The following is a 26,947-nucleotide window of genomic DNA, read 5'->3' as shown; positions in this document are numbered from 1 at the left end:
TTAAAACAGTACTGATTATGCACAACATTTTCCATAACAAAATGCCTAATAGCATTCAAAAGCAGTTCCAAACCCCATCGTGAACATATGAATGTAAAAAAGTCACTTGAAAATAAGTGTTCACAATGTTTATATGCAATTATGCATATATTATTATATGCATATTAGGGCTGTCAAGTTAACGCGTTAAAAAAATTAACGCCACTAATTATTTTAACGCGATTAACGCATGTGTATTTTTTTCCTCGGCCGCCCCGTACTTTCAGAGCGCATCGAGTTTAAAATACCATCTACAAGCTGATGCTGACAGCCCCGCTCCTGCTGCCCACTTGCGGCAGACCACACTTCCACGCTCACCGGCAGGCACCGACTGGCCATCGGGAGGACTGGGAGGAAGTGTGTATGTGTGGCCCGAGCGAGCGAGAGAGAGACCTTACGTGCATTGTTGTTGTTAGCATCCGGTGCTAGCTAGCTGCGCTAACGGATATAAGGAGCTGTTTCAATGAAAACAGAGGAGCGACATTTCGCCGACAACTGCGCCGAGCACTTGACTTTATGCAGGAAGCCAGACAGTGGGACATTGTACGAAAAGTCAGCACACTCAGCACGGATAGTGCGCGTAACATGATTGCAGCGTCCAGGCAGCTCCCGTTCGAGCATATGCCTTGAGTTGCACATAGCTCCAACGAACACACAGACACACAGACACACACACACACACACACACACACACACACACACACACACACACACACACACACACACACACACACACACACACACACACACACACACACACACACACACACACACACACACACACACACACACACCATTTGTATTGTATTATTGTATGAGAGAGGTTCCAGGTTGAATTGAGGAGAATATTTGTAATGTTCAGAGGTTGTTGTGTTTAATATTCATGAGCATATTTGTCATTGTTCAAATGATAATAAACATTAGCATAAAGCATATTCGTCCACTCATATGTTGATAAGAGTATTAAAAACTTGAAAAATATTCCTCTAAGGTAAATTTAGAACAGTTAAAAATGTGCGATTAATCGCGATTAACTATGGACAATCATGCGATTAATCGCGATTAAATATTTTAATCGACTGACAGCCCTAATGCGTATGCATATATTATTATTCATTTGCCAAGTACATGTGTACATATGTATATATTTATATATAGTATATTCATTTCCAAAAAAAGATAGTTGAAACTGCTATTGACATGTGCAGAAATGACCCTATATCTAGTTTTCGTATATATATATATATAAATATATATGCATTTATTGTTTTCCTGCCCTAACTTTTATTTAATTTGTTCTCCTGTTTTCTTTATTTCTTTGTACTCCTTCATTTCTATACGTTTTTGACGCAATAATGCCGCTGTATTAGGATGATGCACGGGAGGGCTACTTTCCACAAGCTATGCTTCAGCCCTCCCGCTTCTACTAATTTTGTTCATCTTTGTGTGTATGAATTAAACTTTTTTAGTTTTTCGGATGAATAAAAAAATATATACTTTCAGCTTGGGGGCCCCCTAGTGGCCGCGGGGGCCCTATGCCCCCGCAGAGTCCGCCTATAGGAAGAAACGGCCCTGGGCCTACGTCATATAGGCCTACTCAGTGAACCACTTTTTACTTTCCCTTAATGTTACTGTATGTAATATAATTGTTTCCTTGAAATATAATTAAGTACAATCCTTAGTTAATGACAAATACCACGAAATTCACAATGCAATGCAATAGTAACAATCAGTTCTCAAAACTTCTCATAAAAACCACAATGTGACGTAACTGTATCCCACAAAAACTATGCTAAAGACAACAAATTATAGTTTCTTATTTATTTCAATATCAACTACTTCAGCTCCCACATTGATCTATTAATTTTCAATGTATTTCAGTCCAACTTCAGGTCATTGATCTATTATTTTTTATTTTTAGGCATCAGAAAAAGAGCAAGCATGTACGCTGCTGCTCTCCCGGCTGATTGAAACAAAGGGTCTACTCTTCTACAGAATCAGAAAGAGGGGGGGGGGGGATTCTTTCACAGACACTGACACCCCGGCTCCGGCTGGAGCTCTCAGCCTTTTCAAGAGCAGGGGGCTTCTTTCAACAACTATCAACAAACTATTGGTATACCAAAACATTTAGCAACATAAAACAAGGCCTTTACGAATCAACGATGACAACCAACAGACAGAACAATCAACAAACAGATTTCCGAATGTCTCGTCGGCTCCTACTCTGTCTTCTGCTATCATTTTATTGCGTAGGAAACGGAGATCTGTGGAGGACTTTTTACGATCCGCCGTTTTAATCCCACTGCTAATACATTTTTTCTGCTTGAGCCCATTGGTCCCTCGTACTGGGGCTCCTAACTCACGCTCCTCTCGTTCAAATTCTCCTTCCATTATGACTTCGTATCTATTATCTGACTAGGTTGATATGTGTTCACTTGTATTTATTAATACACCTATGGTTATACACCCTGTTCGCCTCCAGAGGGTAGCAGCCGGAATAAACTTCCTCTGTCTGATGAAGCTCTCAGCTCTGCAAACTTTCTCCTGTTTCTGCTCTCTCTTCTCAATTATTACACCGATTCGATGTAAAAAATCACACAGTTTATTACAGAATTCCCCCAGTGAGTCAGCCGTGCAGGACTACTACCCCATGGAGACCTCGCTGGTTCACTTTACTTCCTTTAGTGAGTTAAGGTACTGGAATGCACTACCAGACTCTTACAAACACTTAGTGCCCTATAGGTCCGGAATGTCCTACCTGACTCTACAAACACTTAGTGCCCTATAGGTCCGGAATGTCCTACCTGACTCTATAGACACTTTCTTTAACTATAACTCAGTGCCTTAGATCCGGAATGTCCTACCTGACTAAGCACTTTCTTACTTTCTACAGTATTGTATTTTTCACCGTGACTAAGGACACTGAGAATGCCGCTGACAACTCTAAAATGTTGTAGTATAGCCAATCACAGATTTTGGTAATCAACAGGTGTCTGCTCACCTTTTGTATCTGGACGTCCTGGTTTAGTTGTCAATGGTGTCCGGGGTGTCCCCCCTGGACTGAATTCCGTCCGCTAGCTGTCGGTGGTCCTCCTAGAGACCAGCACTCATCACGTCGGGAGGTCACCAGCTTGTAGGAGCAAACACAGTAGTGGTGGCTTAAAGCCCACCTCCGCTCCGCGCCGTCCGTTAGATGAGCCTGGTCAGATTTAATAAAAGAAGTTCAAAACACCGGCATAAAAGTTATAACAATAATCTGATTTTAATGGTAAAAAACACAATACGAAATACAGAGTGCCCTGAAACAGAGCACTCCGGGCTCCCCGCTCTACTGCCGTGCGATACAGATATCGGGACCAGCCAGTCAGAAACAGGGGCATTTTGCATGAATAAACAACAGTATATATGGACATATTTGGGGCGGAGAGTCACTTCTTATCTTCCACCGGACTTCACTCCTTTAATTTCCCAAGGAAGGTTTCACACAAACTATTCTTTCCCAAACAGTCAAACATTGTACACAGATATATTGGTATCAAACATTATACACAGATATATTGGTGCTTGAGATTATATTGGCCCCAGAAAGAACCTTGAAAAGAATCTGTGTGTGTGTGTGTGTGCTGATATCTGGGTCAGTGAGTGTAAGGGAGAAGGTTTATATAGGATTACTTTAAAACAGTCCCAAATAATACATGTTCACTTCAATACAGTTCAAGATAATACCTGTTTACTTTAATACAGTTTAGAACAATATCTGTTTGCTTTAGTTCTTGAGTAAAAGTAGAAGTACTCAGATCTTGTACTTGAGTCAAACTAGAAGTACCAGAGTGTAGCAATACTCTGTTACAGTAAAAGTCCTGCATTCAAAAATGTTCTTCAAGTTAAAGTACAATGTTGTTTATATTTCACATCATTCATCCAAATCTGTAAAGTAACTAAAGGTATTAAATACATGTAGTGGAGTAAAAGTACAAAGTATTAAAACATGGAAATACTGAAATAAAGTACAAGTATCTCAAAATTGTACTGAAGTACAGTACTTGAGTAAATCTGTAGTTACTTTACACCTGAATGGATGGACTGATGGATGATGCTTGAAAACAGGAAGCTTTTCATATATCTTGTAAGTTGTTACAGTTCAATGGTAGAGAGGAGTGTGAGTGTGAGCATATATTAAATCAAATGAATAGATGATGATATGAACTGATGTTACTGAAGGCTCTTGTATTTTGAAAAGAAAACTGTCTCGTCTATCATCTGAATTCCTAAGCACACAGCTTCTTCTGGCTTCACACATCATGGAAAAGTACTGGAATATTTCACACAGGCACAAGTAAAAGTGAAACTGTGAAATTACACCTGTAGATAAAAGAAAGTAGGTCAGTTATATACACTCTAAATACACATAACTGGACATAACAAGGGCGGATAATGATCATGTTGTATAATATATAACTATTCAACTTTTAAATAAAATCCCTTACCAACAACAACACAACACAAAAACACATTCTCTATAGGCAGATATTTGGAGTCTGTGCTACAAGGGATTATTACCAGGGGTGCACATAACTTGTTTGCCCTGGTTCTCAAAGGAGCACCTGGAGATGTTGCTTGGTGCTCATCCTTAAAATGAAATAAATAAACCGGTCTTTATTTGCCAGACACACGGCACAGAACACACAGAGGTGAACAGAACACACAGAGGTGAACAGAACACACCGAGGTGAACAGAACACACAGAGGTGAACAGAACACACAGAGGTGAACAGAACACACAGAGGTGAACACAGAACACACATGCAGAGGTGAACACAAGACAACATTAGCACGACCAGTAATCCTACAAGCTGTCATCACTACCCTCCTGACTGTTCTCCTCACTGTCTTCCTCTCTGTCAGACATGGTAGCTGATGATGTAGGCCTACTTCTTTCTCTCTGGTTGAGTCTGCGATTAGCTGCTTGCATCCACAAGTCAACAGCTGGGTTTGGGTCGAAAGTCCAGTTTTAAAAGGATATGTTTGGTTACTGTCACATTGGAATGATTTCAAACCTGTTTATCCCAATAATTATAAAGGAGTGCCTTGAAAATATGTGTTTACATAAATTGTGACCAAACCGTTTGAACTTAGACTAAAGTGAACTATCTAAACACTCAGAGTCCTTACCTCACTGAGCTGTAGTTATCAGCCTCTCAGTCTGACTGGAGAGGACTCTCCCTCCACATTATTGTAGAAACATCTTCTTCTTATATCAGCAGCTAGCACCAGATTCTAATAACAACAGCGCCGGTACCGGTGCACCCTCCCTCTCTCCGTCGCTCACTCGCATTTTGGCTGTGAGCTGCAGGCGCCAGATAAGCCAACATCCCCCATTTTCATCACTTACAGCACCCATCGTACAGGGCAAATGAAACGTGTAACCGGGGTGAAAAGGGTGTTACATTTACTTAACTGTTCTTCTACGGACGAATTTTTATTACATTACATTGCATTTAGCTGACGCTTTTATCCAAAGCGACTTACAATAAGTACATTCGACCAGGAAGACACAACCTTGAAGAAAACAGAATCATATAAGTACATCAGGTTTCATAGAGCCAAACATTTCAAGTGCTACTCAACTGGCTTTAGATAAGCCAGTCCATTATTAGTATAAAAGTGCTTCGTTAATAGTTCTATCGCTCGAAGTGGAGTCGAAAGAGATGAGTTTTCAGTTTGCGCCGGAAGATGTGCAAGTTATCTGCCGTCCTGATGTCAATGGGGAGCTCATTCCACCATCTTGGAGCCAGGACAGCAAACCCACGTGTTTTCGCCGATGGGAACTTGGGTCCCCCTCACAGCGAGGGTGCAGCGAGTCGTTTGGCTGATGCAGAGCGTAGTGCACGCGCTGGGGTGTACGGTTTAACCATGTCCTGGATGTAGGAAGGGCCTTTTATTATTATTATTCCGCCTGTATTTTGGCCCTCTTCTCCTCCCACATTGAACATCGCAGAAACTCCGTTCAAACATCAAAACGTTCAGCTCGGTCGGGAATCGATGGCTATTACTTTTCTCATTCATAACTCTCATAATTCCAGAGATACATCCCATAATACATCACATTTTTAACATTGAAGTCAATGGAGGAAATCTTCAGACTTCAACAAATCTTCATGCGATTCAACTGCTAACTGTTCATTCATACTTTCACTCAGAAACCTCATTCCAACTTAAAAATGTTACACATCTTTCTAACATTATTCGTGTAAAACAACTTTTAAATCTGATTCTTACTTTTAGAGATATTAACATTTGTTCAGACCTTGTTTTCGAGGTTTTCTTCACATTTAAACATTAACTAGAGTGCGTGATGTCACAGCTAGAGGTTAAGAAATCTTGAAATTTGCCTTCATATATTTTTTTTAAACTGCCATAATTCCCAAACCCTACATTCCTGGGACATAATTTTTCATGATAAACGTAGGAAAACATCTCGTAGCTTGAAAAATGACAAATAATTAAGCAAAGATAATTCAACAAAATGCCTCTTGAGGGCATGAAGTGACAAAAACGTTCAACATTCCTCCATTGAAGCCCATTGTAATTTCAGGCAGATATTTCCTCACGGTAGCAGCCGCACACCTTTAGTTAAACTGCCAAAAAGGCCACATTATTAACCCGAAAGTACACAAAAATTACACTTCAGATACTCAACTTCCTTGACATGCTTCACGTTTTGAAATTTCATAGATATCTGTTACGGTTCTTCCACAAAACGTTCAAATGTAAGAGGTTCATCTCTCATTCAGAACAATGGAAACCTTTGATCTCTGTCATGGAACACGATGTCATCGCTCCAACTGACACGTTCATGGCTGTTTCTGCATGTCAATGTTTGTTCAAGGCTGTTTCTGCATGTCAGTCTTTGTTCAAGGCTGTTTCTGAATGTCAGTCTTTATGCATTACGGTGTTTTCGATAATGGATCCTGACCACTCACATTTGTACACTGTGGAGTTAAACAAATTATATAACAGAAATACAAAAATACTCTAATTTAGTCTCTTATCCAGCGCTCTTCATCGGTAACTTTAGCATTTCCTTGTGTCCTTGAACGCATCGATATTTGCAGATGCGTCACACCAAGCCCGGGAGATTTATTCTGCTCTGACTTCTGCTAGGTAAGTTCATGTATCCATTACGTTTAAAGTGTCAAATGAACTCTTTATAAAAATATAACACACCGTTTGAGTTTGTTCATAGACTGTTTACTGGCGTGACAACTGATATTAATTTACACATTAAAGGATACAGCTTAGCAGCGTATCCAGTGTTAGCCCGTTAGCATTGCGCTAACTGGCTAACAGCTAGCAGCTTTGCGTTAGCATTGCGATAACGGGTAGCTAAGTTCATCTCTTCCTAAACAGTTGAAGTTTAAAGTGTCAAATGAACTATTTTTAAAAGTATAACACACCGTTTGAGTTGCGCTAAAGTGCCAATCTTGTCATGTTGTTTATAGCTGTTAGACTACTCCTGTTTAGTTACCAAAGGATGCTAACAGCCAGTTATTAATGCTAACTTCAGCCTTTAATTAAACATGTAACTCTTGTGCTGCAGTGCTTGTGGTGTAGTGGTACTTGTGGGTTATCTGTTGCCACTGTTGTGTTTTTTTGCATACTTTCTAAATATGCTAAATGAATCAGAAGGGGATACTGATCAATCAGAAGGGGACTCGAGGGTTGCATTCCAATAGTCCATTTAGCTTAGGAACCTTCCTAACGGAGTGAAATGGCCCGGAAGTACGTCACTGGCAGCCATGATAAGTGCCGTTCCAATTCTCCAAATGAAAGGAAAGGAGGTTTCAAACTTCCTTTATAACCTCCTTTAGCTTAGGAACCACTGGACCTCCCTCACCGAAAGGAGAGGAGAAAATGCTGCCCCACAATGCAATGCAGCCGCAGCATTTGCCGTCACTCAACAGTCGGCCGTTCACGGAAACAACCGATTATGACCGAGAAATGATATCATGAAAGTTACGGTGCTTATTAAGCTTTTTAAAACGTATGTGGTAAGTTGCCAAAGTGCTTTGTTTTGAACGTTCATCAGTATTATAATCAAAAAGAGAAATATGAACGTTAGTTTTTACTGAAATGATCAAATAAAGTCAACATCTCACAGTCTTTACTGAGCTGTGTGGGGTTTGTTCAACTTTTAAAAGATGTTTGAATGGTGATATACACAGTGATAGATGTTAAGGACTAACGTTTATAATAAATACATTTATTATTTTAAGATATTTTCATCAATCATACGTATTGGGATCATTTGTATTAATGTGGACCGGAGGGAGAGGGTGATGAGCAGAAGTTTCACTTTCCTTTTTTATTTCAATTCCAACTTTGGTCATGAAGAATATGTTTCTCTGTTGTCCACGTTCATAAAGCATAAAGCAACAGCATCAGAGCACGGTGCAGAGTCTCTAGATGAGTTTACAGGAGTCCCTCGTTCTTATTGAACATCCATGTTGTAGTCCTCTGTATAGAGATCTGTAAGTTTCCATAGTTTCCCCACAGCAGCAGACGCACATTCATGACGTCCGCTGGCGCATCATAAACACGTCGGATAGTGAAAGTGCAGTCGGATTCTCTAAAGTACCGCGGTCTCTTCTCCTAAGTCCTTTTGAATTCTCCTATCCACTATCCCTTAACCCCGTGACGTTTCACTCAGCGGTCAAGGAATAGGAGATAGGGTTAGAATTTAGGAGCTGATTTTTGGATTATCGGAACGCAACCTAGGACTACTCCGTACACATCTCTGGACCTGGTTTGTGACGGTGTTGATCCATGTGGAAGGGACACAGACACCCCAAGAGGCCCCTGTTTCACCTTTAAATGATCTGGACCTGTGCCTGGTATGTTGCAATCTTTGTTTTATTTAATCTTTTCAAGTCTTCAATTTACTTTGAGTGATATAGTACATCTTGAAAGTCTGTATCAATGGTTTATGTAATGTTTTCCATTTATATACAAATGTTTCAAGCTAGAAACCTCACATATTCCTATCAACAAGTGATTTTGGCTAAATACCCAATTAAACAAAGCCTTTTTATCCCACATTATAAGATCATTCCACTTTAGTGCTACAGCATTTTCAGACAACAAGCCATTGTGGATTGTATGTATTGCCCATTTGCATCATTGGTGTTAGTGTTCTCTCCATGCACCACAGAACCAGAACCACATGGACCCAAGACCAGAGTCATCAGAGGCAGTGCAGCTCAGGATTCTTTCAGGAGCCTTCAATCCTTCATCTAATAAAATGTAAGCAACCAATTTGCATCAGATACTATGAGTAGATTTAATGTTGTTTTATAACCCGGAAACTGTGTTCATGGTTTTTTATACCTTGTAGCATATTTTCCACTTCTCTCATAAGTTGATGTCTGTGTGTGTTAAGGCAAACATATCAATATTGTTTTCCAACATTTTGTTGCTGTATTATGTTATTTATCATCTTTTTTATAGCAACTTCTGATTGGAGAGAGTCCTCAACACCCATCTCTACACTGCGGCTGCAACAGCAGCAATCAGTCCTGACGCAAGCACATGTTCTTAACCCGAACCTTCACAAACACTTGATGCTCAGCCGTTCTGTTAGGGGATCCCTCTAAGACTTGGCCTACCTAAAGGTTCTCCCTTTTTCCTTAATAAGGTTTTTCTCTGAGTTTTTCTTGATATACTTAGAGCAGGGGTCGGAAACAGGCGGACCGCGGTCCGGATCCGGACCCAGACGCCGACCTATACGGACCCGGAGCTATAATCAATACATTAATAGGGGATTTTTCGGCGCCTCCCGCTTTTTTAACGCTGATTTGGGTGACTTGTGTAATTTGTGGAGAACCGAAGAGTTTTCGTTTTGGGGGTGGGGGGGGGGGAGTCAGTCCGACGGACGGACAACTTCTCACTTCAAAAAAGAAGAAGAAATCTAGACTGCAAAAATAATTAAACAAACGAGTACCTGTTTTTCCTGGCCAACACGAGCGTAACGTGTCTTCACGTGGTATATGTCTTGTCTGAAAGGAGTGCTGACAGAGAGCACCGGAACCCCCATCCAGCCCTTAAAATATTGCAGTACCCATAAGGAGCCGTACACATGCCGCAGTGTTTGCGTGGCTGTGTCTTTAGTTGTAAGCACAGTGGCGATCTGTTGTTATTAGCATCTGGTTAGCTAGCTATGCTAACACATTTAAAGAGCTTTTCTACAACCAGGTGGAAGAGAGCTCTCTCCTGAGAGGCTCAAATAACCTCAGCTCAGTGAGGTTAAGGCACACCTTGATATGATCATTATAGTTATTAATGAGACTAGATAAAAAACAGGTATAAAATACTATGACAGTAACAAAAAAGTTGTTAAAAATAACAATAATAGAGTTTAAAAGGGGAGTGATTTGTAAAATATCCAAAAAGAAAAATCTGCTTCCAGTTCTGTTTCATATGGGTGTTGAGAGATGTATCCATAGATCTCTTAATGTTAAATCTTCCCGGGGGAGCATGCCCCCCTCTAGAGGAGGTTAGGTCCCCCCCCCACTTAAATCATGTTCACATGGATAAGATACTAAATACATTTGCACACATCTTGTGTCCATATCTTTCTGTTTTGGTGGTCACGCTACAACCGTGCACATGCATGCATACGTGAGTCATGGTGAGATATCTGGATTAAGAGGTTGCTTTTTCTTTGCACAGCATGAAAGAAAGGCAAAATGAATGGGCTGTGATTTTTGTTTTTTTAAGCAGAGGTTGAGTTCAATAATTTGTCCACTCTGCTAGGCTACAACCATAGAGGCTACAACGTTAGTTAGTTGTAGTTACTGTACTTGACCCTTTAGCTTTAGCCGTGTTCGTGGTGATTGTGCCTTTTAGGCAATATTGTTACAAATACCAGACGATTAAAATGTTGTGCTGTGCGCTTGAATGTACTAACAGAACTTCCAAGAAGTCTAAAATGATAATATTATACATGTTAACCCCGTTCGCAGGTGTTTGTGTGCTTGGTAGCTTAGCTTGCTACATATTAGCCAGCTAAGGACGTAACCCTTTATGCATACATATACATTTTAGTTTATGATTCAGCCTTGGGTAAGACTTTTATAGTCTATGGCTATGACGCCCATAATGCTAAACAGGAGCAAATGTTAATAGGGGACCCAATTATCCCAGTGGTGGCCGCCGGAGCTAACGGAGCCGCAGGGGGCTAGCTCCAGCCGGCGTCCCGGAGCTAGCCCACTGCGGCTTTTTCTGAGCAACCATTCACCTTCATTGATTCAGTATAAAGGATGGCAACAGAAACAACAAACACAGGTAAAAAAGCTGAAGTGGATACAAATCAGATGTACCATTATGTACAGGGAGGCTGTGGCGCAGTGCGTTGGTGTTGGGATCAGGGGAGCACAGGTTCAAACCCCACTGCCGTCAGCATGTCGTTGTGTCCCTGGGCAAGACACTTCACCCCACAGTATTGAGTATGTAAGTCGCTTTGGATAAAGCGTCTAACAAGTAACATGTAATGTACATAAAAGTATTTACACTTTTTACATTAATGACGTTCATATGAATGAAAACTATTTACAATATACATAAAATATAAAAGTCGACATGAAAGATAAACTTCAGCCCAAATTGCTCCTGTGGGGATTGCCCACAGTATTGAGTATGTAAGTCGCTTTGGATAAAAGCATCTAACAAGTAACATGTAATGTACATAAAAGTATTTACATTAATGACGTATATATAAATGAAAAGTATTTACAATATACATAAAAAATATAAAACTCAACATGAAAAATAAAAATGATAACACAGCAAGTTTAAAAACATTTAAATGACTATTTACAATATTTACATAGCAACAGGTCATAGCTCCAAAGCGTCAACAACAGCTGTAAAATGTTTGGAACTGTTGTACACTGTGTTCTTCTCCAGACCCTTTGAAGAAGACATCATCTTCACAGGGCAGAAGACCTTGCGCCTGTACTTGTTATGCCCCTGGGTGGGTTGGCCACAGCACGTGCACGACGGCAGCTTTTGAACCCGGGACACTTTGGCTCCTACTCCCGAGGGCTCGTCTGTCGCCTTGCGCTTGAATAGCGTGGACCTCGCCCAGGATGCAGGACTGCACTCGGTAGGCATTGTCATTGTCGGGGGGACGGACGCACCCAGACCAGCCTGTGTGGCAGGCATTGAGGAGGGGCCAGCAATGGCTGGGGTTGGCTGACTGGCAGGCGGCAGGATGGGGCCAGGGAAAAGGGAGGGCACGGGTGGTCTGGCGACGGTACTTGTGGCAGGCAGTATGGGACGTCCAGCAGGCACGATGGGCCTTGTGGAGGGGCCAGCAATCGCCCGGGTTGCTGCAGATGGAGAGGGGGAGGGCAAAGGTCTGGGGGCTGGGGTCGGTGTTACCGACCGTGGCCGTGGCAGTGACACAGGTGGCGGCAGTGATGTCTGAGGATGTGACAGAGGCAGGATCATGTCCCTCCTTCCCTTCAACAATTTTGTCCCTGCCGTACTGGGTGTCGGCACATACTGCATCAGGGGGTAGTCTGGTGGAGGGAGGACTGCTGGCTGGTGTGGGGCTGGAGGCAAGTCGGCAGAGGAAACTGAAGTGGTCTTGGACAACATCGCCGGCTGATCTGTCGCACGCAGGTTGAGGAGGCGCTCTTGAGCCCGGATGAAGTCCCGCACCGTCTTGACGTTGATCTTCGGCAGAGGAAAGCCAGCTTTGCAGAGGATCGGGTCGTCCACCAAAACCCGGTGCTGGATCCTCTCGTACGCCTTTAAGACGGTGGTCTTCTCGGGGCTCGTGCGCGAACCCTGCGGCGACCTCAGCCACAGCAGTTTGACCAACGTGTACATCAGCCTATTGTTCTGCGCGCTAATGTCTTGCTGTGCCGGTGCATAGCGTATGCCCATTTTTACACGCTGTATGACAGCAACATCAACGAGGTTGTGGCGCTTAGTGCGGCAGTACAGGGTGTTGCCCCAGTGCGTCCTGTACAACTCGTTGAACTGCTGCTGCCGTTTGTCGTGGTCCTCCACTTTGGTCCAGGCAGCCAGGATCGCGTTCCTCTGCTCGCTGACAAGGGACAGCTTGTCACCTACGAGCCCAATGTCCACCAGCAGTGAGCAGAACCTCTCCAACTGTGGGTAGCCGGGAAGAGGGTTTTGACTGCAGGCATCCTCCTGTTAAAGAAATGACATAGAAAATGTGGTAACTTGAAATGGGTACATTGCCCATCAATCAGTGCATTTTAATTTCATTCTAGAAGACACCAAGTAACTTACAAAAGCGGGCGGGTTGACACTGGAGGTTTCGTCTGTGATGAATGTGATGTGGGGCAGGATGGCATCCAGCACATGGTCTCCCTCACAATGTGACTCCCCGTCGCTCTGGTACGCCTCGTCTGCCTCGGCATCTGGAGTGTGCTGCCCGGGCTGAACTACCTCCTCATCTGGACCGGGGCCATCGTGGAGGATGTCCTCCAGTGAAAAGGTCCCAGATTCACCAGTGCTCTGGCTGAAAAGGTACTCCAACCCCAGCAGCTCGTTGGAATCCACCTCAGCGGGGGCCCGGAAATTCTCCTCCACAGTCTCTCCGAACAGCTGCTGACAGCGGGTGTTGAGGCGGTGGATGAGAGGCGCCGAGTAGGTCCTGTGATGCCGTCCCTTGCCACCAAACACGGCATCGGAGCTCCTGTCGCAGTTCCACCGTGCGATGCCACTGATCAGGTAAACCTGATACGGCCGTGCTGCAAAATGGGGACCTGAGAAGAGGAGGACAGAGTCACGGAAAGCTTTTATTGTTGTGTAAATGTTAGTGTTTACACCAAATCCATCATTAGACGCAACAAAAAAGAAAAGAGATGGGCAGGCAACGTGTGACATCTGCAGATCAGCTTAGATATTTTGGTTATTACTGAGCTTGGGAAATGCTTATCTGCAACCTGGAATAACACGTAGCACAATTTTGAAGCGTACCATATTTGTATGCATAGGCCAATTGAAATGATTAATGTTCTCCTATTTGACATGTTCTATTTCAAGAAGATTAATTTGCTTTTAATTCCAACTGCTTTCCTGTTCATACGCTTTTTGAAATTGTGCTTTTTATTATTAGACGTGTATATTGTGTACTACTTGTGTACCTGGGATCATGTGAGGCAGAGACTTGTGGAATCCCTCCAGGCTGTTGCTTCCACGCAGACTTTTATAGTAGGGCAGGTCCACACCGTTGATAGTTGTGGTACGGGCCACCCTATACATAATCATCCCTGGTGGATCCTGGATGCACTCCAGGTGTCTTTGCTGCACTGTAAACAATTACCAGCATTTCACAACATTTAACAGTATTATTTTACAGTGACATATTGTAATCAAGGCCCCCTGTAATATCCCAACAAATACATGTAAAAAGGACTGTATCCTTGTGATTTCACAGCATTTAACTATTATTTCACAATAAAATACTGCAATCAAAATCCTCTGTAATATCACATCAAATGTTGTAATATCACAACAACATTGTAAAAATTGCAAGGATTTCACAGCATTTAAGAGTATCATATTACAGAGAAATATTGTAATCAAAAGCCCCTGTAATATCACAACAAAATATCTATAAAACAGTAGAATTGGATTTCACCTTATTTAACTATTATTTCACAGTAAAGCACTGTACTCAAAATCATCTTAGCACAACCATGATAGACTGTATATAAAGAGCACAACTCATTACTGTAAAATTTGAATTGTGCACTATTGCACATGTGCAGAATAGACTATTCTAATCGGCGTGTGTCCTGGCAACCCTGTCTCCTAAAAATTACGTTCCCACAGAACTAAACTGCATTCTCAATTACGTTTAGCTAGAAATGTATTTTTACAACGATTCCAGGGATGCCTGACTTGAGTTTCTAGCACCAGGGAAAGTGGAAAAAGTGCCCCAAATCAGCGTCTTAATTTACCCAGGGCCTAGTGCTTGGCTTTCGGCATGAAAATTCAGGAAACTCCCCTGAGTATTTTATTACATATCTCAACTTTGGAGAGGAGTTGGGGGACAAACGACACATCAAATCACATCTTCACATCAAACCAAAGCTAACTAGAATACTCTTGTCTGCCTAGCATGCGGGAAAATTGGCGTGCTCTGTCACCACAAGAGCGAGAGTGAAAGCGGCATAATGGAAGGCTTTGTCCCGTTTTAAGCCGTAACGTTTGACATTCGGAGCAGCAGAGGGATGAATCTGCATGTACTCTTCGAGGCGATTCCAACGACACCAAGCTCAAAGCTGTCGGACCTTCCTTTGTGCCGTCTAGAGTACTGAGAGCCATGAAAACATGACCTTTAACCTTAGTTTGAGACTTGGTTGAAGGTCACCACGGCCCCAAATTTTGCAAGCGGGTTCCACACAAGTGAAGCAACACACTCTCAAAGTCTCGAAGCGCCAAGCACCTTTTTTCAATTTTTTTCAATGTTCTCTCCCTCCCTCACCAAAGGGTGTCCAATCCTTAGCTCTAGACAGGATTTTGTGAGAGTTTGACATTAGATTGAAAAAAAAATGTCTGGGTGAGTTACGGTTCCCATATTTCATATTTCTTATCTGGGCCCTATTTAGAGGCCCCTGGTGAAAAAAGTATATTTCCAGCCCTTTCCAAAGTCAGGTTATTAAAGATTAAAGATTATTCAACAAAACATTTCAATAACGTGCTTTAACCACTAGGTGTCCCTATCTACCAATTGGATCAAATATATAAGTCAGCCGAATTAGTGTTGATACTGAAAGGAGACGTATTGTGTGAAAAGAAATGGAATATGTTGTTTAATTGCTGATATATTTTTATTTATTTTATTCTGCTGCGAAAGTTGAAGATCACGTGACATACACGCCAGAAAAAACGTCATTTCTGGGTATTTGTCCACTGGTTTGCCTGTTAACCGTAGGTGTCACGTTTGAAGGGACGAAACGGAACGTCATCGCTCGAACGGCCAATCATATCGCGCATTGAGGAACCCAAAGCCTCCTAACAGAGATGCCTCGATCCTTTCGAAAATTCGCACGGAGGCAACAGTCAAGGTGAACATCTGTGAGTTTCTCCAAAGCGGTTACCATCGGTAAACAGCAAGTAAGTACTGCCCATAATGTGGATTAGTGGTGGATATTATGTGCTTTCGATTGTGAACGCCAGTGGAGTAGTGTCGTGTTGGTTTGTACATGGTAGCGAATAGATAGCTAGCGTTAGCTAGTAACATTAGCTTGGTAGCAGCCATGTCCACCTTCAAGCAGGTGGCCTTAACGTTAGCCTAGCTAGTGCTAGCCAGCGCCGTATATGGCTATGGTAGATGGCTCTGGTGCTAGCCAGCCAACTGTTGCTGACTGTTCCATTTGTTGGCAGAAGGCTTATGCTGTATTCGAATGAAAGAGCGAACAATGAATACTTTAACCGGTAAGACTGGTATAATTGCCATTGGTATAAGCTAGTTAGCTTAGCATTGCTGCTAAGTTTGAATTCTGACGCCATGGTCTAACTAACTTACTAGTAGGTTAGCTGATGTTATCTAGCTAATGAATGTTTCTTGTACTAGGTGCTTGGTGGTTTCATGACATTGTCTAATCAAATTAGACCTAATCTAAATCGGTGTCAAAGTTGGTAACGTTAGTTGCTCTTACAATGTTCTTAATGAATTCGTCACAGACCCTATTGCACATTGGTGTCACCACGTGTCATCACTAGGGCTGCAACACACGACTAATTTGATAATCGATTAATCTATCGATTCATCGATTATTCGGATCGTTAAGGTTTTAACTGTACTACTCAGGGTTCGTACGGGTGCTTGAAATCCTTGAAAATGCTTGACATTTGACGTGTTGTTTTCAAGGTTAGGAAAGTGCTTGAAAATGTAAATGCTTTACTTTTACAATAAATTGCTGTCTGACTGAATAGTTCGCTTTTTAGATTAAAAGAAAAGAATTGCTTCGCTTCTACATAAAACAGCTCCGCTGCGGACTTCCCGCGCTATGCTATGCTATGCTATGCCCGCGACCTGCAAGTGTTTGTTTTACGTCACGTGTGACCTGGGCATTCTGATGAGAGTGATAGATGACTGTGTGCCAGGAGGTTGCAGTTTCAATGAGCGTTGGCTAGCAGAAGACAAATACAAGCCATGGCTAAGACGAGGGTCAAGCCCACGAGTAGCCTCCTGCAAAGTTTGCAAACATAACGATGCGAGAGTCTGCGCTGACGAGCCACATGAAAGGTACGCCGTAGTAGAGCATTTTAGATTAGGCTAACGTTGCATGTTACGTTTGTTTAAGCTAACGTTAGCTAGCTGAATAGCGATCTCGATTGAGGGATAATAATAATTGCAGGGGACAATCATTTCAGAGGAGCGTATCTATGTTAATATGTGCGTTACAGACGCCACCCTGTGGCGAGCAAAGTTTCAATCACTCAATACTTTCATCAACACTACTCTGGATGATAAAGGATTACCAAACTCTCTTGCCTCTTCACAATGTTTACAGATTCGCAATGTTTATAGGTTTGAAATGTTTATAGGTTATTGCAATGCGTAATGTTATTTCTCTGAAAACACAATTTTTTTAAATCTTATTTTACTTCTATACTATTCTAGCCTAAATTAGCTTCTACTTTTACCTGCATTTTGTACACTGTCCTGTTTTGCACTTGTCCTGTCTTGTCCCTGCACCCTGTCCAATGTTGTCTTTATGTCAGTACCTACCAGCAACACATTTCTAGTATGTTGTAAAACTACATGGCGAATAAACAGATCTTGTATCTTGCTCTAGGCCTACTGATTGCCTGCCTGGTGTTGACCGACGCGACGAGGTGTATTGCCTAAATCCAATCCACGGATTGCTTCCTAGTTGGAGGTAGGCCTAGTATGCAACACAGACCGTAGTTTATAGACTGTGCATAACTGCAGTCCCCAGCTCCAGTGCTTCCCTCCATGAAGTACTGAAGCTCAGACATTTGTTACCTGTGCAGCACACCTGAGATTAATCACTTCATCCAATACTGTTTGACAGTACATTTATGTGAGCTTACCTCTCTTGCTTCCCTGTGGTGGTTTTTTACTGCCTCTATTCCAGATTTGACATCCTCGTGATCCTGGTGTGCGTGCGCCATCCTCGAGGAAATTGCTAGTGACTGTTCGAGTGTTGTTGCAGCTAAGGTAGTTAACATTTCGATATGATTGTGTGACTGCTGTCTCGTCTAAATGGGATGCTCGACTACCTGACCTTGAACACCTTTACAACATGCTCATGTTCATAATCTGCATGCAAACTGAAAAATTCCTTTTGTTGGTTGCCTTTGTAATTTCTCCTTTCTCTGGTCTCCTTTTTTCTAGGTCATCAGAGAGGCCAACCATCCTCTTCAGTGTCAGGCAGCCAGGCTAACCGTCCTGTTCAGTGTCAGGCAGATTGAATTATGTTTGGGTAGGTAACTAGTTACCACGCACAACAATGTTCCACTGTAAATATATTGGATGTCAGCATGTGTCTGAGAAGGTGCATAACTTTGTTCAGCACACAAAGCTGCACAGTAATGCCCCCAATTTTCACTATCAGTGTGGGGTGTCTGATTGCTCACGGAGGTACAGAAAACACACAGCACTGAAATCGCATATATATAGGCTGCATAAGTGCTACCTGCAAGCTGCTCGGCCTATACCGCCTGACATATCAGCTCTACCACCTGACACATCCTTGAAATGTGTGCTTGAGGCTTGTGCATTTAAGTGTGACACTTTAGCCTCTCTTATTAAGCATTTGAAGACACACGTAAGGGGAGGAATGGAAACTAAATGCCCATTTAGAGGTTGTGATTGCAGGTTCACAAACGTGATGACTTTTGCTTCACATATTAACAGGAAACATAGGCGTGCAGAGGATTCAGTTTTAGATGACTTGGTACTAGACAAGTCTATTACTACAGAGTCATTGCCAGAACCCATTCAGTCATCTTCAGAAGCTGCTGGTGAACATGATGATGAACCAGAAGTGCCATTAGTTGTGAACGAAACCCTTTTTTTACATAACCTTACATGTTATGTAAAATGCCCCTCTCTTCTCCAACAAGTTAAAACTAGAGTGGAATATAAAACTAGGAACAACACTCTGGCTCGACGCCGACGAAGCCGAGAGGGAAGAAGGAACACTGGAGTAGCAGGAGAGTCCAGACTGACGAGAGGTCCTGTCGACCAATACGGGTATGTGTAGGGGTGGACAAAATATAGATATTGCAATTATTGTACGTTGAAGGTTTTGAAGATTACAGTAATAATAATTCCTTGCATTTACATAGCTCTTTTCAGGACACCCAGTGCTTTACAATGGTCTTCTCATTCACACACTGAGAAGCGGCGAACATACAGTGGCAGTGTCCTCTCCATTCACACTCACACACTAATGGCGATCAGCAACCATGCAAGGCACAGGGGTTAAAGGGGCACCGCCATGCTAGACTAACTTAGGTTATTTGAATTGAATGTTTAAATTATGTGTAGATTTTGTATAATCGCCGTCAGTGTAACTGTCATGATAATTGAAATGTTCCCACTCCAAAACCAGTCCAAATGATCGGCCCCAATAGTATTGATTTAACCTATGATTCCTATCCCTAGGTGTGTGAGTTGGTGCCCAGCAGAGTTACCAGAGGGGGAGACCGAGGCAACGTTGGAGGATTCGAAAAAGGGATCTGCGGAAGATCTACTCAGGCATGCAATCTACCTTATTTTTGGTGAATTGACACCTGAATAAACATCCCACATTAAGCAAAAAGGCCACCTTAATATTCAGAATGAGTAATGATGAGAGCATGAAATTAAAGGTTTGACACTCAAAATGTCCCAGAGGTGGGGACATTGAATTTAATTGTTGTTACTTGGGTACTCTCAAACATGTATTTGTATGTCTGTACACAGAGGAAGGGATGGGTGGGGCAGAGAGAGCAGAACCTCTGATGGTGAGGACCTACATCATCCTGCGGAGGTACCTCAACGGAATGCCTGCACCAGCGATGTTTGAGGTCAAAGAGGAATGGCCTTTTCTCTTTTCTCAGAGAGGCCTTTTCTCCCACTTTGGCATCCTGACGGACGTCAACATACTTCAGAAGCTCCAAGAGGCCCTGGGTCAGAGAGGACAGACCATCCTGCATTTCTGTCAGAAACTGGACAACCCGAAGATCAGGGAATTTCTGGCCAGCTATGATCCAGAGGGTTCGGAGAAGGCTGCCTGCATCCTCCAGCTCCTTATGGTCTACTTTAAGGAGCCTACGGAGAAACTGATGCTCGAAGTTGATGTAAGTTTTTTTTAATTTATTTAAATATTTAAAATGCTAAACGAGTGATTACATTAGGGGCAACTGAAGCTCAGTTGGTAGAGCTGGTCGTTCATCGACCGTAGGGTTGGTGGTTCGAATCCTGGCTCTGACTGTCCGCATGTCGGAAGTGTCCTTGAGCAAGACACTTAACCCCCAAGTTGCTCCAAATGGGCCGAGCTGATCTGTGTTGAGCTGTAGTGCGCGGATTAGCTGTTGCCTTAGCATCACCCAGGCGGGGGCTACACATTGGTTTGCGGACGTCCATTTGTAAGCGCTTTGGGTGTCTTGAAAAGCGCTATATAAATGCAAGTAATTATTATTATTATTATTATTATTAGACCATTTATTATGTTCTGATTTACCTCTGACCAATGAACGATCTTCATCCTTGCATAATGTTAAATCTATGCTATTGTGTGTTACTTTGTTACAGACCTGTGCCACTGCTGCTGATGTAGTGAATACTGCAGCACTCCCAAGCACCCCCTGCTTGATCATTCAAGGTAATGTAATGTTCAGGGATGGGATTGTTCCTGTTTATACAGGATTTCCTGCTTTTCTGACCTGAATGGCTAGACTTCACTGCTGCTTTTATTCTAGTTATATAATTTCTCTTAGGACATCCCTGTTCTGCTCCACCATCGATGAGGTATAGGATACTGAATAGTTACTCTAAAGAGCTTAAGTGTTCCTTTGCATCAAGGGGAGAATCTGACTGAAGGCCTTCCATCTCTCCTGCACTCCATTAAAGTCCAGTCTGTGAAACGACACTTACGATACTCTGACGCCATATGTTTCAGCGATTCGCGTTAGTTAAAATCTATAGCCTGTTTCAATGATTCAGGGGTCTGACGAGTTGACATGTTCTCGTTCTAGCTGGGCTCGTAACCATCTACCCATAGAGGAATGAGGTTAAACCGTCTATCCATAAAGGCAGAGGGAGGAGGGCTAGGGAGTTGCTTTGTCGTTCAGCCAGATTCTCCTATCTGCACAAACACCTTTGATGCTTTTACAGTGACTGTTAAGTAGCCTACCTCACTGATGGTGGAGTAGAAAAGTGCTGTCCACCTGGAGGGTTCTGTGTCATGTCCTTGCATGCTCTGCACTGTATATTTTCCTGCTTTTTCGTCCTTGGCCAATCATGAATGTTACTCGGATCTGGTATTGACATCTCTAGCTCAAGTATTATTTTTGATTGATTCTAGGAATGTACCTATCCACAATAACGCATGACGGGGTATCTGTTCATTTCAGGTGACACAATGAAGCCTTCTGGGTGGATGCTATCCATCGAGGGACAAGTGGTAATGGGCCCACACCCATTTTTTTTGCATGGGGTAGCTGCTTTATTCAGCACCTACTATGTCTTCAACCTCAAATATCCCGTTGGATCATGCACACTGGAGTTCATCCAAAGGTATTGTAACACTCAAACACATGATCAATGTCATCAGTAAGACTTGTCATGCAAATTTGTGTTTCACTATCTTGCTATTAAGTCCATGCCTTTCTACAGAGGCTATAAAGTAGATTAAATGCTTTGAGTATGAAGCCTGGAACCAAATATGCGAATTGGGACCACACCATCACTTGATGTTGCTGGGCTAGCTTGTTAAAAAATTGACATAATGGTTTAATTCACAATATAGTATGGCTTCAAAATTCAGATAAGTAAGTAAACCTTATGTTAGAGGTACCTGAGGCACTCTGCTAGGCTACAAATAATGTTATTGTGAGAGGATGATCCAACAGGTTTGTACTAGTAACAGTCGGTGTGGGAAAAGACACAGGTGAACACCTTGATAAATGCTGCCTGCAATACATGAGTGTATTTAAAACTGAAACTTATCTTTGCTTATTAACAGATGCTTCTTGGGCATCAACCCGGAGAAAGGCTCCAAGGCAAAGAAGCGAAGCTCCATTAACCCTCACGTGAGCACCCTTCACCGGAAGCTGATAGACTTGGAATGGTCTGCATAGACTGCATGGTGTGCGGGGACAAGTTTAGTGGGAAGCATTACGGTCAGTTCACCTGCGAGGGATTATTTGTTTAAAGGATCCGTTAAGGGTTCATCTGTTTTTTATGGATAGTTGAGGTGAACTAGTTCATGTTCCTGTTTGTTTACTCTGTTGTTTATTTTGTCAATAAATATGCCAGTGGGCTTCCATTGATTTTACCTCATTTGTGCGTTTGGTGTGTTGTTTTTAATTGTACAATAACATTACGTGCATTTTTATAGTGCAGCTCCAGTACTTCCAGGAGGAAGCTCACACTTTGGTTTCCTGTTAAACTTGGACAGGAAACCATTGTATGAGCTTCCTCCAGGAAGTACTGGAGCTGGGAATTACAGTTATGCACGTGTATCATTGTAAATTACTGGCTACTCTTGCAGTACTTTCACAGTACACATTGTAAATTCACAGTAAATTACTGGCTACTCCTGCAGTACTTTCACAGTACACATTGTAAATTCACAGTAAATTACTGGCTACTCCTGCAGTACTTTCACAATAGAAATGTAAAAGTACAGGCCCTTGTTGTAATTAATGTACAACAAAATGATGTAATTCCCCAGTAACATACTGTAATATCACAGTAATTGAAGCTGTGAAGTTACAGTATACAGTTGTACCTTTACAACAATGCATTGTAATATCATGGATGTGAAATTACAATACATTGCTGTGAAGACATTCACAGTAAATTGCTGTGAACCTTACTGTGAAAGTCATGCAACAAGTTGCCAGGTAATTATTGTGAATTCACGGTGGATATTTTTACAGTGTGCGCTACCCACATCTCATCAATGGCTGCTGTAAAGGCAAATATACATATAGTTTGTTATTCTCACTTTATATGCTACATCATCTGTATTGAAGCTGCAATAATGTTTTTGTACGAGATCTTGTATATACCAGGTGTTTTTCACTCCACTCTGGTCCAGCCCAGCCGGGCCCTTCAGCTCCTCGATGGCCAGGTGGATGAGCCGGAATGTTTGCTGCGCTCCGAGCGTGACCCTCCGCACGTGGTGTTGCAACTGATCCCTGGTGACGTACAGGCGGACGACATCCTGTTCCGACACAGACCTGAATGTGTCCGGGTCCTTGGCTCTGACGGCCTCGATTAGCAGCTCCAGATCGGTGCGGTTGTAGGCCAACACTGCCCCGGCCAGAGCGGACTTGAACATGGCGTACTTGCTGTGCGCGTCTGTTCGGATAGCTGCGTCCGGTGGATCCAGTGAAAGATGTCCAGGCGCACAACCATACCACCGTCGAACCACTCCTGGAACATTGTCTCCACGGCGGTAGGGCCCTTAGCACGACAACACCCACGGTCAATGTACAGGATCTTAGGGACCGGTTGATTGGCCAGCCGGAACCTATCCATGAATCCACGGCACATGGGTAGCAGCTTCTGTGCAGACTCCTCACAAGTCAGCACAAAAGTGACAATCTGGGAGTACTTGTTGCCGATGCTGGTAAACCACTCGGCCGAGCCACGTCCCTGCCCAGACAGCTTCTTCACCATCTGAAATGTATTTAAAATAATTGAATTATTATTATTATTTAAAGGAAGCACAATGTGGTAACTTGTGATAGATTGTAATTATATGTAACAACATCATCATTTGTGTGATAATTGTATATGATTTGCATCATACAGTAAAGAATTATGTTTTGATTTACATTCTTGGTGGAATCCATCTTCATCACCGTGCCAAAAGTGGAGAAGATCTGGCTCCGGTAATCCTGCACATTGTTCGCCTCTGCCAGCAGGAAGGCATGGCGCAAGAGCCGCGCTGTGGGGAGCTGTTTTTGGGCAGGTGGAGCCTGGAATGTCTGCCTCATTGCAGAGACGATCCCTCCGGGTGCAGCTATGCTCATTAGGAGGGTGGTGTACAGGTCCTTGCGATGGAGGTACTCCTCAACATGGTTCTCCTGTACCTGCCGCCACACCTTCTCCATAGTGTTCCCTTCGGTCCTGTCCCTCAGAAGGTGCACGACATTCCTGTCTACGCCACGCCTGTAAGTAGAGTCACAATTAATATTGTAAGGTTGATTTGAGTGACTTTTTTTTTAAATGCACACATTATAGCATGTTATAGTATAGTTTGGTATAGAATGTGAAATACACACATGGTGGTAAGGACGGCAGGAAAGATGGCTTGGTGAGCCTCGCTGAGCTGGGATAGGATGGCGTTATCCCACGCAAGCCACCGGCCCACTGACACACTCTCTTTGCTCCTGGCTGCCTTGGTACAGGGTCCACAGGACAGGACCTCTGTGATCACTGTGTACCAGCCGGACACATCGCAGATGAGACGTACCTATAAAATACACATGGAAATCAAAATGAAGGCCAGCATAAAACTTTCAGTGCCCATTTCATACATAGAAACACATTTTCAACTGTATAGTAATGTCAGAGAATTTAGACCTTGGAGTGGAAGCCAGACTTGGAGAGGTGCACATTTCTCCCACTGCCGACACAGTTTTCTCCCCGCGGACACTTCAGCGAGTACCTCCACACGCCGACAGGGCGCCACACAAAGACCCAGCTCCTAAAGAACAGTTGTGGAGTAGGAAGACCACCCCCGACAAAGCCAGGAGGTTCCGGGGGATAAAACCACATACGGTCAGATTTCATCACCCGTCGCCTCTTGATCTGACCTTTGATGTCCTTGTAGGTCTGTATGGGGGTAAACAGCCCTCTCTCTGTGTCCTCTTTGAGCCAGGATATGTCGGCAGATGGGATGCCACCAGGGTTCTCCCACAAACGCACCCAGCCCTCTAGATCGACCTGTAACACGCATAACATAGAATACATTAGAGACTTATAGGGTAAGAAGTTATGGTGTAACATTATTTAATTAAGCAATTTTCCACTAGTACATCTATCTTTACTTCTGCGTCACTCGGGTGAGATGCCATCGGAAGGTCACAAGCCGTGGATGTGGAAGGGGACATATCTGGGTCAACAGGGGCTGCAGGCTGCACAGGAGTGACTTCCGGGGTTTTTGGATGATGGCTAGCAGAGGTTTTGTGCCTTGATGTTTGCTTATTTGCCTTCACAGCAGCAGAAGCAGGCTGGACAGCAGGAGCAGGCTGGACAGCAGCAGCAGTAGCAACATCTTCAGGCCGCACAGGAGTGACCTTTGTTTTTCGGGGATGGCCAGCTGAGGTTTTATAACCAGATGTATGTTTTTTTGCAGCAGGCCGGGCGGCGGCGGCAGCAGCAGCAGCAGCAGGCCGGGTGGCGGCAGTAGTTTCAGGCTGGACAGACACATCAGGAAGGAGAGCAGCAGCTTCGAGCCCGACAGCAGTGCCTCCAGGTCGGTAAGCAGTTGCTTTGGGCCTTTTCTTGATCATATCTAAAAATGTACCAAACAAAGCACATTTGAATTAGGATTATTATTTTTGAACATGTTTTCCTTCATAACTTCAACTGTGTCTCACTTGCCTTCTTCCACAGCCTGGCTCGCAGCTACCAGCTCGGCATCATCCCCTGGCCACGAGGATGAGTCCAGCGTACTCGTCTGAGGTTAGTGAAAACAAATGTAATGTTATCCTAATTTGATGCCAGTTTTTAATGACCAAAATATTGATATGACAGTATGATGTGACCATGATTTTCAACTCTTCCTGTGTGATAACACAGGAATAATCAAGTAAACACTTACTTGTTCAGCACTACTGTACTTGTCCATTATGTAGGTGCGGAACCTCTTTAACTGCACGCTGGTGATGTCTGTCACTGGTAGGCGCAACCACTTCCTCACAGACCTATGTGCGGCGGCTACCCTTTCCCTCTGAACACCGCTGCTTTTCTCAGGACTGTCCTTTTGGCTTTGGAATTGCCGATAGAGTTCCCACATCTCTGCAAAGGTGCTGTTCTCAAAGCCCTTTTGGCCGTAGATCCACCTATCCACATTGGCCTCGAGGAGACAGGAGACTTGAGGGAAGCTCTCGGCATATTCGGCCAGAAGGTCTTTGACCCACCGGTTCCCCACTTCTCCCTTCCGGTGTGGGTCCTCCACTTCTCCCTTGTGCCTATCGAGGAGACTGCAATAATAAACATCAATTTAGTGTCATCGTCATAAAAGCACTGCAATTGTGATGAGGAGAAAAGGAACTTTGTAAAGATGAATACTACACTTTTATAATAGCCATAAACACAAGTTATATAAACGCTTAGCAAACAATTGTATTAAACTTACAATGTGATGTAGCCCACGTCATTCTCCACTAGCCAGTGAAAGGGTGCGTGGATATATTGGCCAAAAGGCAAGACCAGCTTTCCCAGGCACTGCTGGCGTGAGGGCTTATGTGTCCCTTTGGCTCGAAGGAGCTTCTCCGCTTTGGCCATGGCAGTGGCCTTGCTGAGCAGCTCCACCGGAGGTGTGGGAAAAGCCTTTCTCTTTTCCCTGTACAAACGGGCCTCTTTGGTAGGCACCACAACAGCCTGTTGTCGATCCCCTGGAGCTTGGGGATTTACGATGCGGAGGACAACAGGTGTCGCCAT

General features: G+C 43.3%; 2 protein-coding genes and 2 long non-coding RNA genes across 4 annotated transcripts; 3 read left to right on the top strand and 1 right to left on the bottom strand.

The window, feature by feature from the left end:
- The first annotated feature begins 8,819 nt into the window (after positions 1–8,819).
- Positions 8,820–9,767, top strand: LOC117542312. Its single transcript, XR_004568416.1, has 3 exons — positions 8,820–8,933; positions 9,251–9,342; positions 9,547–9,767. It is a non-coding gene; the product is annotated as an uncharacterized LOC117542312 (long non-coding RNA).
- Positions 9,768–15,911: 6,144 nt separating this feature from the next.
- On the top strand, positions 15,912–19,716 carry LOC117542273. Its single transcript, XR_004568409.1, has 4 exons — positions 15,912–16,200; positions 17,889–17,972; positions 18,192–18,274; positions 18,452–19,716. It is a non-coding gene; the product is annotated as an uncharacterized LOC117542273 (long non-coding RNA).
- A 65-nt stretch (positions 19,717–19,781) lies between these two features.
- Positions 19,782–22,606, top strand: LOC117542139. The gene is made up of 6 exons (XM_034209775.1): positions 19,782–19,819; positions 20,027–20,067; positions 20,164–20,403; positions 20,858–20,927; positions 21,679–21,841; positions 22,290–22,606. The coding sequence occupies exons 2-6, from the start codon at positions 20,035–20,037 to the stop codon at positions 22,402–22,404; spliced, it is 621 nt and encodes a 206-aa protein (XP_034065666.1). The 5' UTR covers positions 19,782–19,819; positions 20,027–20,034; the 3' UTR covers positions 22,405–22,606.
- A 622-nt stretch (positions 22,607–23,228) lies between these two features.
- Positions 23,229–26,947, bottom strand: LOC117542365. The gene is made up of 10 exons (XM_034210018.1): positions 26,643–26,947; positions 26,106–26,487; positions 25,886–25,961; positions 25,330–25,796; positions 24,863–25,225; positions 24,562–24,752; positions 24,112–24,448; positions 23,857–23,953; positions 23,341–23,737; positions 23,229–23,238 (listed from the first exon to the last, which is right to left on the bottom strand). Exons 1-10 carry the CDS (start codon positions 26,945–26,947, stop codon positions 23,229–23,231), a joined length of 2,625 nt encoding a protein of 874 aa, XP_034065909.1.

This window comes from Gymnodraco acuticeps, unplaced genomic scaffold, assembly GCF_902827175.1.
Source record: "Gymnodraco acuticeps unplaced genomic scaffold, fGymAcu1.1, whole genome shotgun sequence".
NCBI lineage: Eukaryota > Metazoa > Chordata > Actinopteri > Perciformes > Bathydraconidae > Gymnodraco > Gymnodraco acuticeps.
The sequence above is the reverse complement of the archived record's forward strand: the minus strand, read 5'-3'. Positions and strand labels throughout refer to the sequence as shown.